The sequence below is a fragment of the Carcharodon carcharias genome, chromosome 15 (assembly GCF_017639515.1).
Source record: "Carcharodon carcharias isolate sCarCar2 chromosome 15, sCarCar2.pri, whole genome shotgun sequence".
Classification (NCBI taxonomy): Eukaryota; Metazoa; Chordata; class Chondrichthyes; order Lamniformes; family Lamnidae; genus Carcharodon; species Carcharodon carcharias.
The window spans coordinates 94911432-94924925 of record NC_054481.1 but is presented as its reverse complement, the minus strand read 5'-3'; the positions used below and the strand labels follow the sequence as shown (position 1 = coordinate 94924925).

General features: G+C 44.6%; 1 protein-coding gene across 1 annotated transcript in view; it reads left to right on the top strand.

Annotated features, from left to right (window-relative positions):
* Positions 1–7680: 7680 nt before the first annotated feature.
* The window catches only part of ajap1 (adherens junctions associated protein 1), a 191445-nt gene continuing 185631 nt past the window's right edge, over positions 7681–13494 (top strand). Inside the window, exon 1 of the mRNA XM_041206958.1 lies at positions 7681–8233. Coding sequence (XP_041062892.1) covers positions 7681–8233 — 553 coding nt within the window. The remainder of the gene's footprint in view (positions 8234–13494) is intronic.

Here is a 13494-nt window from a genome sequence, read left to right as displayed (position 1 = left end):
GCAGCATTTGCCAAGGCTTCTTCGACAGTGCCTTCCAAACCTGAAACCTCCAGCACCTAGAAGGACAAGAGCAAGATGGGAACAGCACCACCTGCAAGTTCCCCTCCAAACCACACACCATCCTGGCTTGAAAATATATCATTGTTTCTTCACTGTCACTGGGTCTAATCCTGTAACTCCCTCTGTAACAGGACTGTGGGAGTATCTATACCACATGGGCTGCAATGGTTCAAGAAGGCGGCCCACCACCACCTTATCAAGGGCAATTAGGGATTGGCAATAAATGCTGGCCTAGCCAGCACCACTCTCATCCCATGAAAGAATAAAAATAAAAGAAGGCCCAATTCACAAAGGGTCTTCCTGGAACTCCACTCCTCCGTAGGAATGAGCCAGGAGCAGTGCCTGGGGAGACTACACCTCACACAGAAGGTATTGATATTACTGTACACCTCCTCAAACCACGGCAAGGACGACTCTCCAAGTGGCTTGAAGATCACTATTTCCCTTTCATTCTATTCAATGGAATCTTCCAGGCAGGAGAAGGTGACATGAGCAACATTTCACAGTTCACCATGCATAGGAGCATCAGGGAGTTGATAGAGGCATTGTATAAAAGGAAGGGGAACTTAATTCCTCTATCCCCTAAGGAGGGAACAGCAGAATGAATGGGCTGTTGGGCTCACCAGGATAGCTGGCTTTCTGATGCTGCAGGGTACTGAGTGCAAACATGTGGCTTTGCATGTTCCCAATACCAATGAAGAGCGATACCTCAAGAGCTCTCACTTTCTCAATGTGCAGTTTGTGTGTGACAAAATCAAGAGGCCCTTCTCACTGAAGGCCAGCTATCCTGGCTGGCGCTGTTATCAAGCGACAGCCTGCAATGTCCAGTATCTTCGGGTTTCCAAGACACACCACAGAATGGCTGCTCAGCAGCAAGGGCTACTCCCTCCATTTGTGGCTTCGTATCCCCTTCCACCATCCCACTCTGTGTAGCCAGAGGGCCTTCAATGAAAGCCAAAGAGCCAACCACAACACTGTGGAAAAAGCCACTGGTCTAAAGCAAAGGCTTCACCTCCTAGATCACTTGGGTGTCCTCTGCAGGACAGGCCTGAGACGGTGTCCATGTTTGTACTCATTCTGTGCCCTCCACAATGTTGCAATTATGAGGAACCAGCCACCACCTCCTGGGGTCTGGAGACCGTCTTGGAAGTCGGAAGAAGGGCCGGGGGGGACCACATCCACTGCGTGCAACTGAATGTTGCAAGAGGGATCACATTGTGAAGCTTCTCTTCAATTGAAATGAACATCTCCAACCCCAACATGGACCTACCAAACCCTATCCATATCAGACACCCCATCACAAAATCCCCTTATAATAAAGCCTAACAGTAGTCATTCAATGTCTTTATCCAGCAACACATTAATAATACAAAAAAACAGCACTAATTAACCATATGCACCCCCTGTTTTGTGGGCTGTCTGGCTGAGAGGCGACTGCAAGGGCACTGGCGGAGTGGCAGCATTTTGAGAGGACGAATGTTGTCATCCTGAGAGAGGACAGAAAGTTCCTGCTCCACAGTGCCCATGGAGCAGCATCTGCACAATCCCAGTGATCTACTCGAGCATAGCTGCACTACTGGGAGAGCCCAAATGCTCCATTGAGCACCGAGATCTGTGCCCATGATGGCAGCTGCCTGCATACTGGAAACCAGGGACCTCATGATCTCTAACTGAGCTTCCACTGCAACACTCAGGCATCAGGAGGCCGGGCCACTTTTGCTGCAGTGGAAACGTGCCTGGCCTCTGTCTCTCTGCGTGTTACATCCAGGGCATCATCGCTAAAGCCGGAAGCCCTTTCCTTCTCCCTCAGTGCCAAAATGTGATTAACCCGCAGTCTGCAGCGCTTTGCTGCAACTACCCTTTTTTACAGGGACTGTGCTTTTAAATGGGGAAGGCTGCCCAGTGCACGTGCTTTCTTCACAATGCCACTTGGCCCCTGCGGCAGTGAAATCGAGATGGTGGCAGTGCGGGAGCCACTTGTGACCACGCTACAATCAGGAAGACGAGATGGGCACACAAATTTTGCATGCTGCTCACCTCAGTTCCAACCGGTGTTCGCAACTGGGCAGTTCGCAAATCGTGGACCTGCGCCTGAAAATCAGGGCAATCAAATTTCTAGCCCTCCAGGTTTTAATTTAGAAAATATAGAATAATTGGTTATAAGGGAATTGCAAAATATAAAACTGGGGAGTTGACTCAAGTCACAGTCTAATATGAAGTGAATAAAATAGTCCCCAACTTGATATTGCAGCAGGAAGCCGAGCTCAGAGGGAGTGCAAGTTAAAGAGGCAGCACTGTAGTGTTGTCGCTGTGTCATCAACTTCGTTCCCTCTGACAGATGTTCCGTTCCAAAATGTGGAATCTGTAAATTTATCCTTTGATGCAGTTTATTGATTTCTTCTATATTTTGTGATGTAGCGTGTTGATCCATTCCTTGTTCATTATTGGGAAGATTGAAGCCATGGCCTTTGGTCCCCAACGCAAACCCGGTTCCTTCGCCACTGAGTCCATCCTTCTCCCTGACAACTGTCAGAGGCTGAACCAGACTGTTCACAATCTTGGTGTCATAATTGACCCTGAGATGAGCTTCTGACACCTCATGAAACTGCCTTTGCCTCTGCACATCTGCTGTCGAAATGCTTATCTTTGCCCTTGTTACCTCAAGACTTGACTATTTCAGCATGCACCTCTACCCTCCATAAACCATCTAAAACTCGTTGCTGGTGTCCCAAGTCCCAATCACCTATCACGCCTGTGCTTGCAGACCAACATGGGCTTTCAGTTAAGGAGTGCAGCAATTTTAAAATTCTTACCCTTTTTTCAAATCCATCCATGGCCTCACCCTTAGCTCTCTCTGTAATACCCTCCATTGCTGTAACTTTCAAAAGTATTTGCACTATTCCTAATCTGGCCTTTTGAGCATCCCGATTTTCATTGCTGCATCATTAATGGCCATGCTTTCAGCTGCCAAAGCCCCTCGCTCTGGAATTGCCCCCCTAAGCTCCCTCTTTACTTCTGTCTTCCTTTAAGGTAGACGTTTAAATCCTATTTCTTTGACCACAATCATCTGCCCTAATAGCTCGTTAGGTGGTTCAGTATGAAATTTTGTTTGCCAACACTTCTGTTATAAAGCGCCTTGTATTGCATTGAAAGTGCTACATAAATATAAGTTGATACTGTTGTCATATCTGACACTTTATGCAGTAGCTGTTTGTTGATCCTGTCCATGTTTGGTATCTAACTCAGGGACATTCAGATAAAAGTGTTCAATGATGGGTGTGCAGGAAAGTGGCTGGTTGTGTAAGTAAAAGATCAATTGTTGATCTGTAGTAGACTTATAGAATCCAGTTAGTACAAGTTGAGCTAGGCCGATCATTACATTTGAACACTTCTGTATTGCATGTGGGCTGACTGAGTCTTTTCTTGGTAGAGTTTCCACTGCTGATTGCTATTCAGTCATCTCTGCTGGAAAGGTGGAGAGAAAGGGAGAAAAAACTGGCAAGAAACACATTATAAGTAATAGATTTAATGTACATTGGGATTCTTTCTTGCAAGCAATCTCTACTTTATACTGGAAAGCAGTATTTTCCTAATTATTAACCTATGGATCTAGTGATGATATCACAATGTGTGGGGCTCTCACCCAAACACTGGGCTGGGCTTTATGAAGGTTTGTGGGGAGCCCACCACCCAGTATAAAAGTTGCGGGGTGAGCCTGCCTCCATGTGGCTGGCTCGCCTCATAGCCATTTAATGGTTATCAGGCCATTAATTGGTATGAGGTGCGCCTTCCACCCCATGGGTGAGAAGGTCCTACCTCCGAGAGCTACCAGCCATTCAAATGGCCAGCAGCTCTCTGGATACAACAACACCACCAGGAGAAATGACCCACAACAGGGACTGCAGGCCCCAGAGAGGGGTGTGTCGGCCAGGGTGAATAGGGCAGGTGGGAAAGGCAAGTGAATGGATGGTAAGATTTTGTCGAAAGGGGGGTCCCAGATGAGCACAGGGAGCCTGTAAAGTGGACACCCCATCCCCCCCCAACCCTCTTGACCGGCCACCAGCCCCAACCAGTGAAACCTGCTGGGCTGCGCATTTGACAGACCTCCCATTGCCTTCCCCCATCGCTGGCAAAATTGGAGCAAGGCCTGGGCAGGGGGCAGGTAGGTGCTGGGAACTGGGCCCATGGCCTGGCACCCAGTTTTATGGCCTCCACCCCATTCCCCCCCCCACCTGCTGCCTCCCAGAGGACTATAAATTTCAGCCCATAATTTATTTCTCAATCCATTCTTCAATCACTCTCAATCCATCGTTTAGTAACTTAGTCCATTCTGCTGTCACTCAATGTTTTTTCTTTATGGCCTGACTTCTCAAATCATCCCCTGAATTTCCTTACCTGTGCACTTTCCTGCATGTGTGCATAAGCATGGTTGAACCATCAAGGAAATGCAGAAGGTGAAGTTGATGATACAGAGGAACAATATTTTATATCTGACATTTAATACACTTGAATGTTCACATTTTTACATTTGGTTTTATCTTTTGCACTGTATGTTTACTCAGCTCTCTTTCTCTCATACACAAGCACTGTTTTGCTCTATAATTCTTTATTGCTGATCTCTAGCTTGCTTTGTTGTCCACCTCTGTCTCAAATAATTATCCCAACTCCGTCCTTATTCAATTTCCTTTGAGTGTCTGTCGATTTTCTTCCCCAAACTCCAGATGGTACCCCCACCCCCCCACAACCCATCCACCTCCAACTCCAAGAATCACATTAACATTTGGACTGTAGCCAGTACAAATGGGTGACACGTATCTGGTGTAAACTTAGTGGCTGTGGCATCTAGGCACTCTCTGTATTCATGGGGTTTGCTATTTCCTCATACGCAGCTCAATGAATCTCAAAGCTTCCTGTTGCAGTCAGAAATTTCTGTCAATCTGAGGTTGCTACAGGTCCCTCTTCCTCTCCCACACAACGAAGGTAGGTAACATTATCAACCTACCAATGCATTCTGCTAAATCAAAAGTAACAGCTCCATACTTTACCCTAGATATTTTCATGTGTATTTAATATAAAATCCACTGTGAGAGGAGTGGTATTTGTGGTTAGCAAGTGGCAATTAATCAATGTTATATACCTATAAAATCTCTACCATTTCTCACTGAAGACTGAAAATGCTTACAGCATTCCTGTATAGAGGAATCAGCTGTAATGGGAAAAACCCAACTTTCATTTCTGCAGCTCCCTCTTTGCCTCCATTTTCTTCACTTGCCTTCTGAATGCCCTGATTCCTGCTGGGGTATGTTTCCACGGGTGATGACTACCCTCCCAGGTACCTTGATGAAGTCAGCCTTTCTTTACACATGGTGAGTGCTGGCAAGCCATTCAATCACAGAAAACATCACAGGCAAGTGTACCATTGACAAAGTGGCATTTTCCAGCAGGTCTCTGTGAATGAGGTGCAAGAATCCTGATTGATTGTTTTCTCTTATTTATCCCAAGAACAAAAATGCCAACTCTAATTTCCTCACTGCTAGTTAAGATCAACCAACTCCGAATAGGTTAAATATTGAAACTTATTGCGACCTTATTGCTCTCCATGACCCTGTTCCACACTACGCGGTAAACACACAAGATGAGTCACACAGTAATCCTGACTAATTTTAACCAGACTTTCAGTTTGTCAAAATTCAATTGAGGTTGAGCCTCCTTTGAATCTGGAGGCATCTTTAACTTAACAAAAGACTTACATATATACAGCACCTTCCACAATAACCAAAGGCCACCACATAGTGCTTTACAATGAAGTAAATACTTTTGAAATGTAGACACTGGTAATGCAGAATGAGGCAGCCAATTTTCATACAGCAAGGTCCTACAAACAGTGACACGATGATCACTGGATTTCCTGTTTTTTTTTAAATCTTGAATTGGGGAGAACTCCCCCTCTCTTCGAAATAGAACCATGGAATACTTTTTGTCCACCTGAGAGGTCAAAATGAGCCTTGGTTTTGTTGTGTTTTTGTATTGATTTAAAGTTACCAATCACTCATACATGATGGTGTAATCACGCTTTGTGTTCATTTATTTAAACTAGGTACATGAGAACAGACATACATGGATAAAAAGCTTGAAGCCATCAGCAACAGAGCTGTGTGTGTGTGTGTGTGTGTTCTGCTCAAAAGCAAAAGTGAAACTAAAACTGGATCACATGACATGACTTCTAGTGATGGCATGCTGCTATTCCCTAAGGGTATATTGCAACAGGTTTAATGTCTAACCACTATTACACAGTCTCTGCCTGGGGGTGCTGAAGGTCAATTGTAGCACAAAGGGTATTAGGTATCAATAGAGCATACAAACTGGTGATCTGTTACATAAATTATTGACTTCAGGGAAGGAGAAAGACCACAAAGGAGCAAAGGACTTAGGAGCAGGAGTAGGCCAATCGGCCCTTCGAGCATGCTCCACTATTCAATAAGATCATGGCTGTGGCCTGGTTGTGGTCTCAATTCCACTTTCCTGTCTGCCCCCAATTACCCCTGACTCCCTCTTTCAAAAAGAAAGCAGGAAACTACATACCAGGCAGGCCTGCCACTGGAGCATATGTTCTCCAATGCATTTTATGTATGTTTGGTGGGTATAACAATGCATAAAGATCATAGACATTATACCTGCAAACATTATTAATGTGTGATGAAGCTGATGTGTGATGTAGAGCTGTCATAGCACAGTGGAAATTATTTTACCTAATGGGATAATGCTCAGGTTGTGACTGCAGGGACTGTTTAATTGCCTTGCCTCAGGTTTCTGTCGATTGGTGGAGGTGTGTTGCTAGGGGAACATTTGGGTTTAACACAGCACTTTCTGGAACAAATGGATGCAGTAAAAACACTTTTTTCCCCCAAATAAATTGAAACTCAAGTGACAAGCCACAGTGCAGGTCACCATCCAGACTAAAATACAAAAGTGGAGGAGATAAATCAAAAATTGGTGATTAATAGATGTTAAGCTCGGGTTTAAGAGCCTGCAGATTGTCAAGAGAAAGGGAGGCTGAGGAAAGTGAGGCAGGCTGCACTTTTTGGAACCTGAGTATTAATGAGTTTGGAGTTGGAAACAAAATTTCAGCACGATGAAGGTACGGGGAAGAGGAACATGTTATGTGGGTCTACATACATTCTGTGCAGCTCAGGTTGAGAATGAAAACCATTTTGTGTAAAGTGCTATCACATGAATTAGACAGTGCTGTCTGTTGTGCTAAGTTAGATACAGGACAAGGCATTTTACACATTTCTATAAAGAGCTCTTGAAATATCATCTTGTTTGCATTATATTCATTGGACTGATGTTGCACTCTTTTCTTCTTCCAGCCCAATGCCTGTCAATATATTTGGACGACCTGTTGGGTGCCATGCCTGGATATTGCTTGCCATGTTTCACCTAGCCATGGATTTCTCTTCTTGTGAATCAAATATTCAGGGTCAGGGACTCAGCCACACTTCAAGGTCATTCCACCCATCACCACGTCACAGACTCGCCACTGGCCCTCTCTGGGAATACAAAAACGCCCGCCTTGGGAGAATTACAAAATCTTGGTGGCTCAGAATGATTTGGCCTGAAATGCATCCTGGGACACAAATACCGGACAAGCCAGCAGGAGTTCACAAACACAAGTCAGCCACAGGCACTCTCTGTACCAACTGTGAGTCCAAACAATCTATGTCTTACAAATTGGACCCTTCAGTCTCCACGGAGACCAGGGATTCGGTAAAATTGGCCTCTTTGAAAAGGTCAAGAAGGCAGAGCGATCATTTTGCGTTTGATAATTTTGAGAAACCCAAATGCACTTCTTATGACAGTGAAGGAACAGCGACTGTGATACCCTGCGCTATTGAATGGGGCCCCACAAAAGAGGAGCTCTCGGAATTCAGCATTTTTTCAACTCCGACAGGCCTTTCCACCACGACATTGACCTTGTTGCCCTCCACCAGAATGACAACTGCCAGAACTACAACCACCACCACAGCCAGCACCACATCTACCACTATGCAAACCACCACAACCACACTCAGGAGCCCTAAGATGGTAGTGCCTGAGCCAGGTACAACGGAACCGAACCTAAGCTGGGAGCTGAGCAACACAGCCAGGCCATCCCGGATAGGAGACTCAGGAGGTACCTCAACCAGTAGAATTCTGAATCAATTGTTTTATAGATAATAATGCAATTTGAAGGGATCATTGTTAATCTACTTTTGTGAGAAGCTCACTGATTCTGAAATGTTCTATTTTCGAATGGGCCACTGGAGTACAAGTAGAGATGTTTGCTGCATTCTTCTTGAATGAAATGTTTTGAACACGGGATTGGCTTACTTTAGCATTTGCCAGGGATATGTGATGAATTTACAGTGTCTTTGAAATCGCCTGTCACAGGAGATAGATTCTAATCTAGCTGCCGTGGGAGATAATCACAGAGGGGTGGGGGAGTGTGGTAACATGAGGAAAATCTGGAAAGGGCAGGCTGATGGAGGCCCCGCTCATTTTACTGGGCAGGGCCTCATTTAAATAATCTGCTGCAAAAGCCTGCCCAATAGCCAGTCAAACTCACAGTCTGGTTGGCAGACGGAAACGCAAATTAGTGCACCCGCTGACCTGTACGGACGGTCAACAGCAGTCAGCACAGGATGGAAAATCTGAACTGCTATTTAGAGGGATGGGGAGGAGAGAGAGAGGTGGGGGTGGAGTACAATGGGGGTGCAAACATGCTGTTGAGAAGGGGTGGAGAGAAAATGCTGGGGTCTCAATTCGGCCTAGGGTAGGCCAAAGATACTTTTGAGGGGCTTGGGGGGGAGCACCCCCGCTGCTCCTGGCCCACAGGGAGCGCTAAAAGGAGCTGACCAGGCCTTGGCCAGCAGGTATCTCCTGCCTTGGATTTGCTGCCAGGCAACTGACAACTCAGGCCTCCTCTGACTTACTGTTAAATATAAACTGCAGTGGTTCATTCGGCCTCTATCTGGCTTTTGTGGGAGTTTTGGGATGGCCTGATTCATCTTTGTTAAATTTTATACTGACGGGAATGGGTTGGGATTGGGGTCGGGGTGTCCGATCCCGATATTTTAATTAGACACTTCCCCGCTCAACACCAGTTAAACCAGTTAATGAAGATACTCCAACTTAATCCCCTGCAGTGAAATTTTCCTTTTAATGAGGTTGGGAGCAGGGGGCGGGAACAGAGTTTTTGACTTACAAACTCACCATCGGGAGAATAGAGTTGGCGCATTGGGGACATCGTTGCTGTACTGCAGCTTGCAGGTTTTGGGAGGGCAGAGAAATGACTGACTCTTGGGGTACAGTCTTCATGGACGTTGACTCATGAGGTACAGATTCGCGGGCACTGAGTCTTGGGAACAGGTTTCACAGGCACTGAGTTATGAGTTACAGGTTAAACAGGTACTGACTTATGGGGCACAGGATCAACAGGCATTGACTCATGAGGTACAGTTTCCATCGGTGCTGATTCTTGGGTTGTAGCTTCAATGAGCAGCCAATGACAATCCCGCCGGGGGTTTGAACACTTGAGCTCCTCTTGGTCCCGTAAAAGCGCCCTCAAAAAACGTTGGGCCTTTTTTGGAGCAGCAACTGGTGGTCCCTTTAAGAGATACTGGTTATGCTCCTCACCACCTGGCACAAACTGGCAGAGCGTGGACTTTGCATTCTCCACCCATTTGTACCTGAAAATTGCAAACAGGATCCAACAACAAGTAGGGCCTCAATTTGTAAATGTAAGCAGCCTTTCATTTGAAGCACGCAGGTGCATTGTTTGCCCATTTATAGGTCCTCCTAAAAATCACATTAACATAGTCTTGGGCATCCAAAGAGCACCCTCAACCCCAATTCTCAACCGCTGGGCACCCATTTTCCTGGCAAGAAATGATAAATTGCTATCAAGGCACACAGACAAAGTGAAATGATGATGGTATCTCATCCATTGTCTCTACCTGAGGGAAGGGAACACTGTGGTGATGTTTGTACAGGACTTCATTTCATTTGGTTAGTTCCCCTTTGAGGGAATGGACAGTCCTCAAAGAGCCAGATTTATTACCCACTGGTTCCTCCAGACGACCAATGCATCCAGCACATTGTGCCAGAAAATGTATTCAGATGAGTTGACCTCTCTCTATAACATGAAATTAGCAAGGTGTACTGCACACATGTAGTGCTAAAGGAGCCGAAATCCTGGTGTCTTGTGCCAGGACGCAGTAACATCAGCATAGGAGAAGGTTATTCATTTCCTTGAGCCTGTCAATTATTAAATTAGATCTAAATTTTATCTAGCCATCTGGCCCCTTAATGCCCTTACCTAACAAAAATCTATCAATCTCAGTTTTTAAATTTTCGATTCAATCCAAAAGAGGGATTACAAATCCCCTCTACCTGATGGCTTGAGGTTCCTGTATGAAAGTGAGGTTGGCAGCCCCAATTCAATTGCTATCAGCATGGCTCCACAATACAAAAGGAGCTTGGCTATGTAGAGCTTCTTTCTTCCTTACTTTACAGTCATTAAGATATTCACTTTAAATGGGTTAATGATTATGTTCCAATAGTGCGCAAAATGATTGAGTGTGCCTGTACCTACCAGTGTGTCACTAGAGGCACTGAAGCCCCTGAATTTGGCAGCCTCATTCAGAGGGGGTCAGGCAAACAGCCAGTGTGGATAATATAATTATTATGCTGGGATGGTAGGGTAGTTCTTTTCAGGCTTGGGTTATCATGTTATGAGGCAGAAGGCAGGGAGCTTGACTCTGTTTCTGATCAGACTCTCCCTGGGCCTGGACTGAAGAGAAAGTATTGTGACTGCACTAAACCTAAAACGGATATAGGAAATACTCGGAAGACACAGCAGATCCACATGATCAGAGAAGACAGGTTAATATTTTAGCTAGAGACCCAGCCTCAGTAGCCACTTAATGCTAACACTGGTTTACATAAGTGTTATATTGGTCATCATTGATGCCGATTACTTTGACGACTCACTCATAGGATCAAAGGGTTTTGGTTATATACCATTTGAAGTTTCTTGGTTCTAGGTTGATATGACAACTCTGATCTTCAGAAAAAGTCAAAATTGTCTTGCATGCCTTTTGAAAAGGCCCTGTGACATAAATTGAATAGACCAAGAAATAAAGAACAAAATCTCTTCCCATTTAGCTTCATCAGTTTTGATGTCTCCCTGATAACAAAGCTTGTCAACCGATCTAATACAATGAATGTCATCTCTTTCGTAGAAAACATCTTTTTGTGCTCACCAAGGTCAGGGATGTGAGTACAGAGAAACAGGAGCTCTTTCATTTCAGGCACCCAATGCCAGCATGAATCATCCCCAGAACAGGCAGATCCAAGTGAAGTTCTTGGTATTTTATTTCTCGGAGGTACTAAAGGAGGTATTTACTTCAATTCAAAACCAATTATCTAAAGAGCGACAGTTCCACTTGCACAGTCTACATGTGAGATATGATGTAGTATAAGGGTAAAGGAAGTGACTTGCACGACTACCAAGAAAAGAGGTATTTCAGGAGACTGGGAGGAAAGCAGGAAACAGCAAATAGACACAAAGGAAATATTAAGAGCTGCAAACAGAATATGCAAAGAAACTTGCAAGAAATATAAATGCTAATAGGAAATGCTTTAATAAATATTTTAAGAGCCAGAGAGTGGCTGAGGGAAATGTGGACCCAGGTAACACTAATAGACAACAGAATAAAGCAGATTTATTGAATGAGTATTTTGTTATCTGTTTTCCGAGTAGAAAAAGAGAATAAAAGTGATAGAAGTGAAATTAATATAAATATAAACCTATTGCATTCAATGTAAATTTTTAACATGATAATGGAGGAAACAATGGAGCTTGGGACAGATAAATCTCCAGATCTTGATATTTTATACCTCAGTTCATTCAAAGAAGTAGTTGAGGGAATTACCAAAGCATTATTCATAATCTTTAAAAGCTCTCTTGATTTTGGAATTGTGGCATTAAGTGGAAATGGTGTTAATGTTCCATTATTTACTAAAAGTGAGAGAGAGAAACTAGGTAACTACAGGATTGTCCATTTAACATCAGTTGTGAGCAAGTTACTTGACTCTGTGATCAGCCATAGAGCGGCTGAGCACTTGAACAAATATGAGTTGATGAGAGAGAACCAAGATGGCATTTGTTAAGGATAAATAATGTTGCCAGCATTCAGCCTCCTTCCTTCTCTGGTTCACCACCGCACACTTTGAGTAAGCACGAGGTACTTGATGGTAGAGTATACGGAACAGAATTTTTTGATATACTGCACAGTGATTGGCCTAACTGCATACTGAGAGGTCAGCTTTGCAAACTCTCCGCAAATCTTAGAATGAAAGCACATGTAATTGGAGATAGCCTTTTGACTTGGGTTGGAAGTTGGTTGGGGAATAGCAGATAGAGAATGGGGATAAAGGGTTTTTGGCATGATCTGACAAGTGGTGTTCTCCAGGAATTTGTTCTGGGGCCATAACATTTAACCACATTAATTAGCGACTTGGATGAATGAATAGAGAGTTGTATATCCAAATTTGCAGATGGCACTAAATTAGGAGGGATATTGAGTAATGTCTGCGACAGTTGCGAAGAGACACAGATAGATTAAATGGAGGTGAATCTAAGACCCCCCCCCCCCCTCCAGGACGCTGGACATTGGCAGGAATGAAGCAAGGAGGGGTTAAGTTGTGAGAAATGGGATATCTGATCTAAACTTGCCCTAAACGTACCTACTTCCAATTTACCTGGGGCAAGTTGGCAGGGGAGGCAAGCAACCTACTGTCGAGACAGGGCGATAATTATTAAATGTTAATTAGGCTGATTGCCACAGATTTTCATTTGCATTTACTGACTCCGAAGACCAGATGAGAGCTGCTGGATTCAGCAGCTAAGCACTTTTCCAGTACTGCTTGGACCAGGAAGAGTAGAAATGCTTCTCCTTCAAATCTCAACCTAAGCTGCTGTGATCTGACTCTTTTCCTGTTATCTGGTGACTTCCCCACAATCTGATTAGCACCTCCCACCCGTGACCTGGTCTCCATTCTTCCCCGCCCCAACCCCACCTGGTCTCCACTCTCTGGCCCCACTCTCTGATACCCAGCAAACCCCTCCCCTACCCTTCCTGCGATCCTGTTTCTAGCAATCTCTTTACCCATCACCTCATATGATTTCCAAGATTTACAAGGATGTTGACAGGGTTTGAAAATTGCAGGCATGATAGGCTAGGGGTGTTTTCCTTACAACAGGGGAGGCTAAGGAGTGACCTAATTGGGGTGTACAAAATTATGAAGGGCCTAGATAAGGTAGACAGGAAAGATCTATTTCCCCTAGCTGAGGGGTCAAGTCTACAGTGGGTGTAGATTTAAGATGATTGA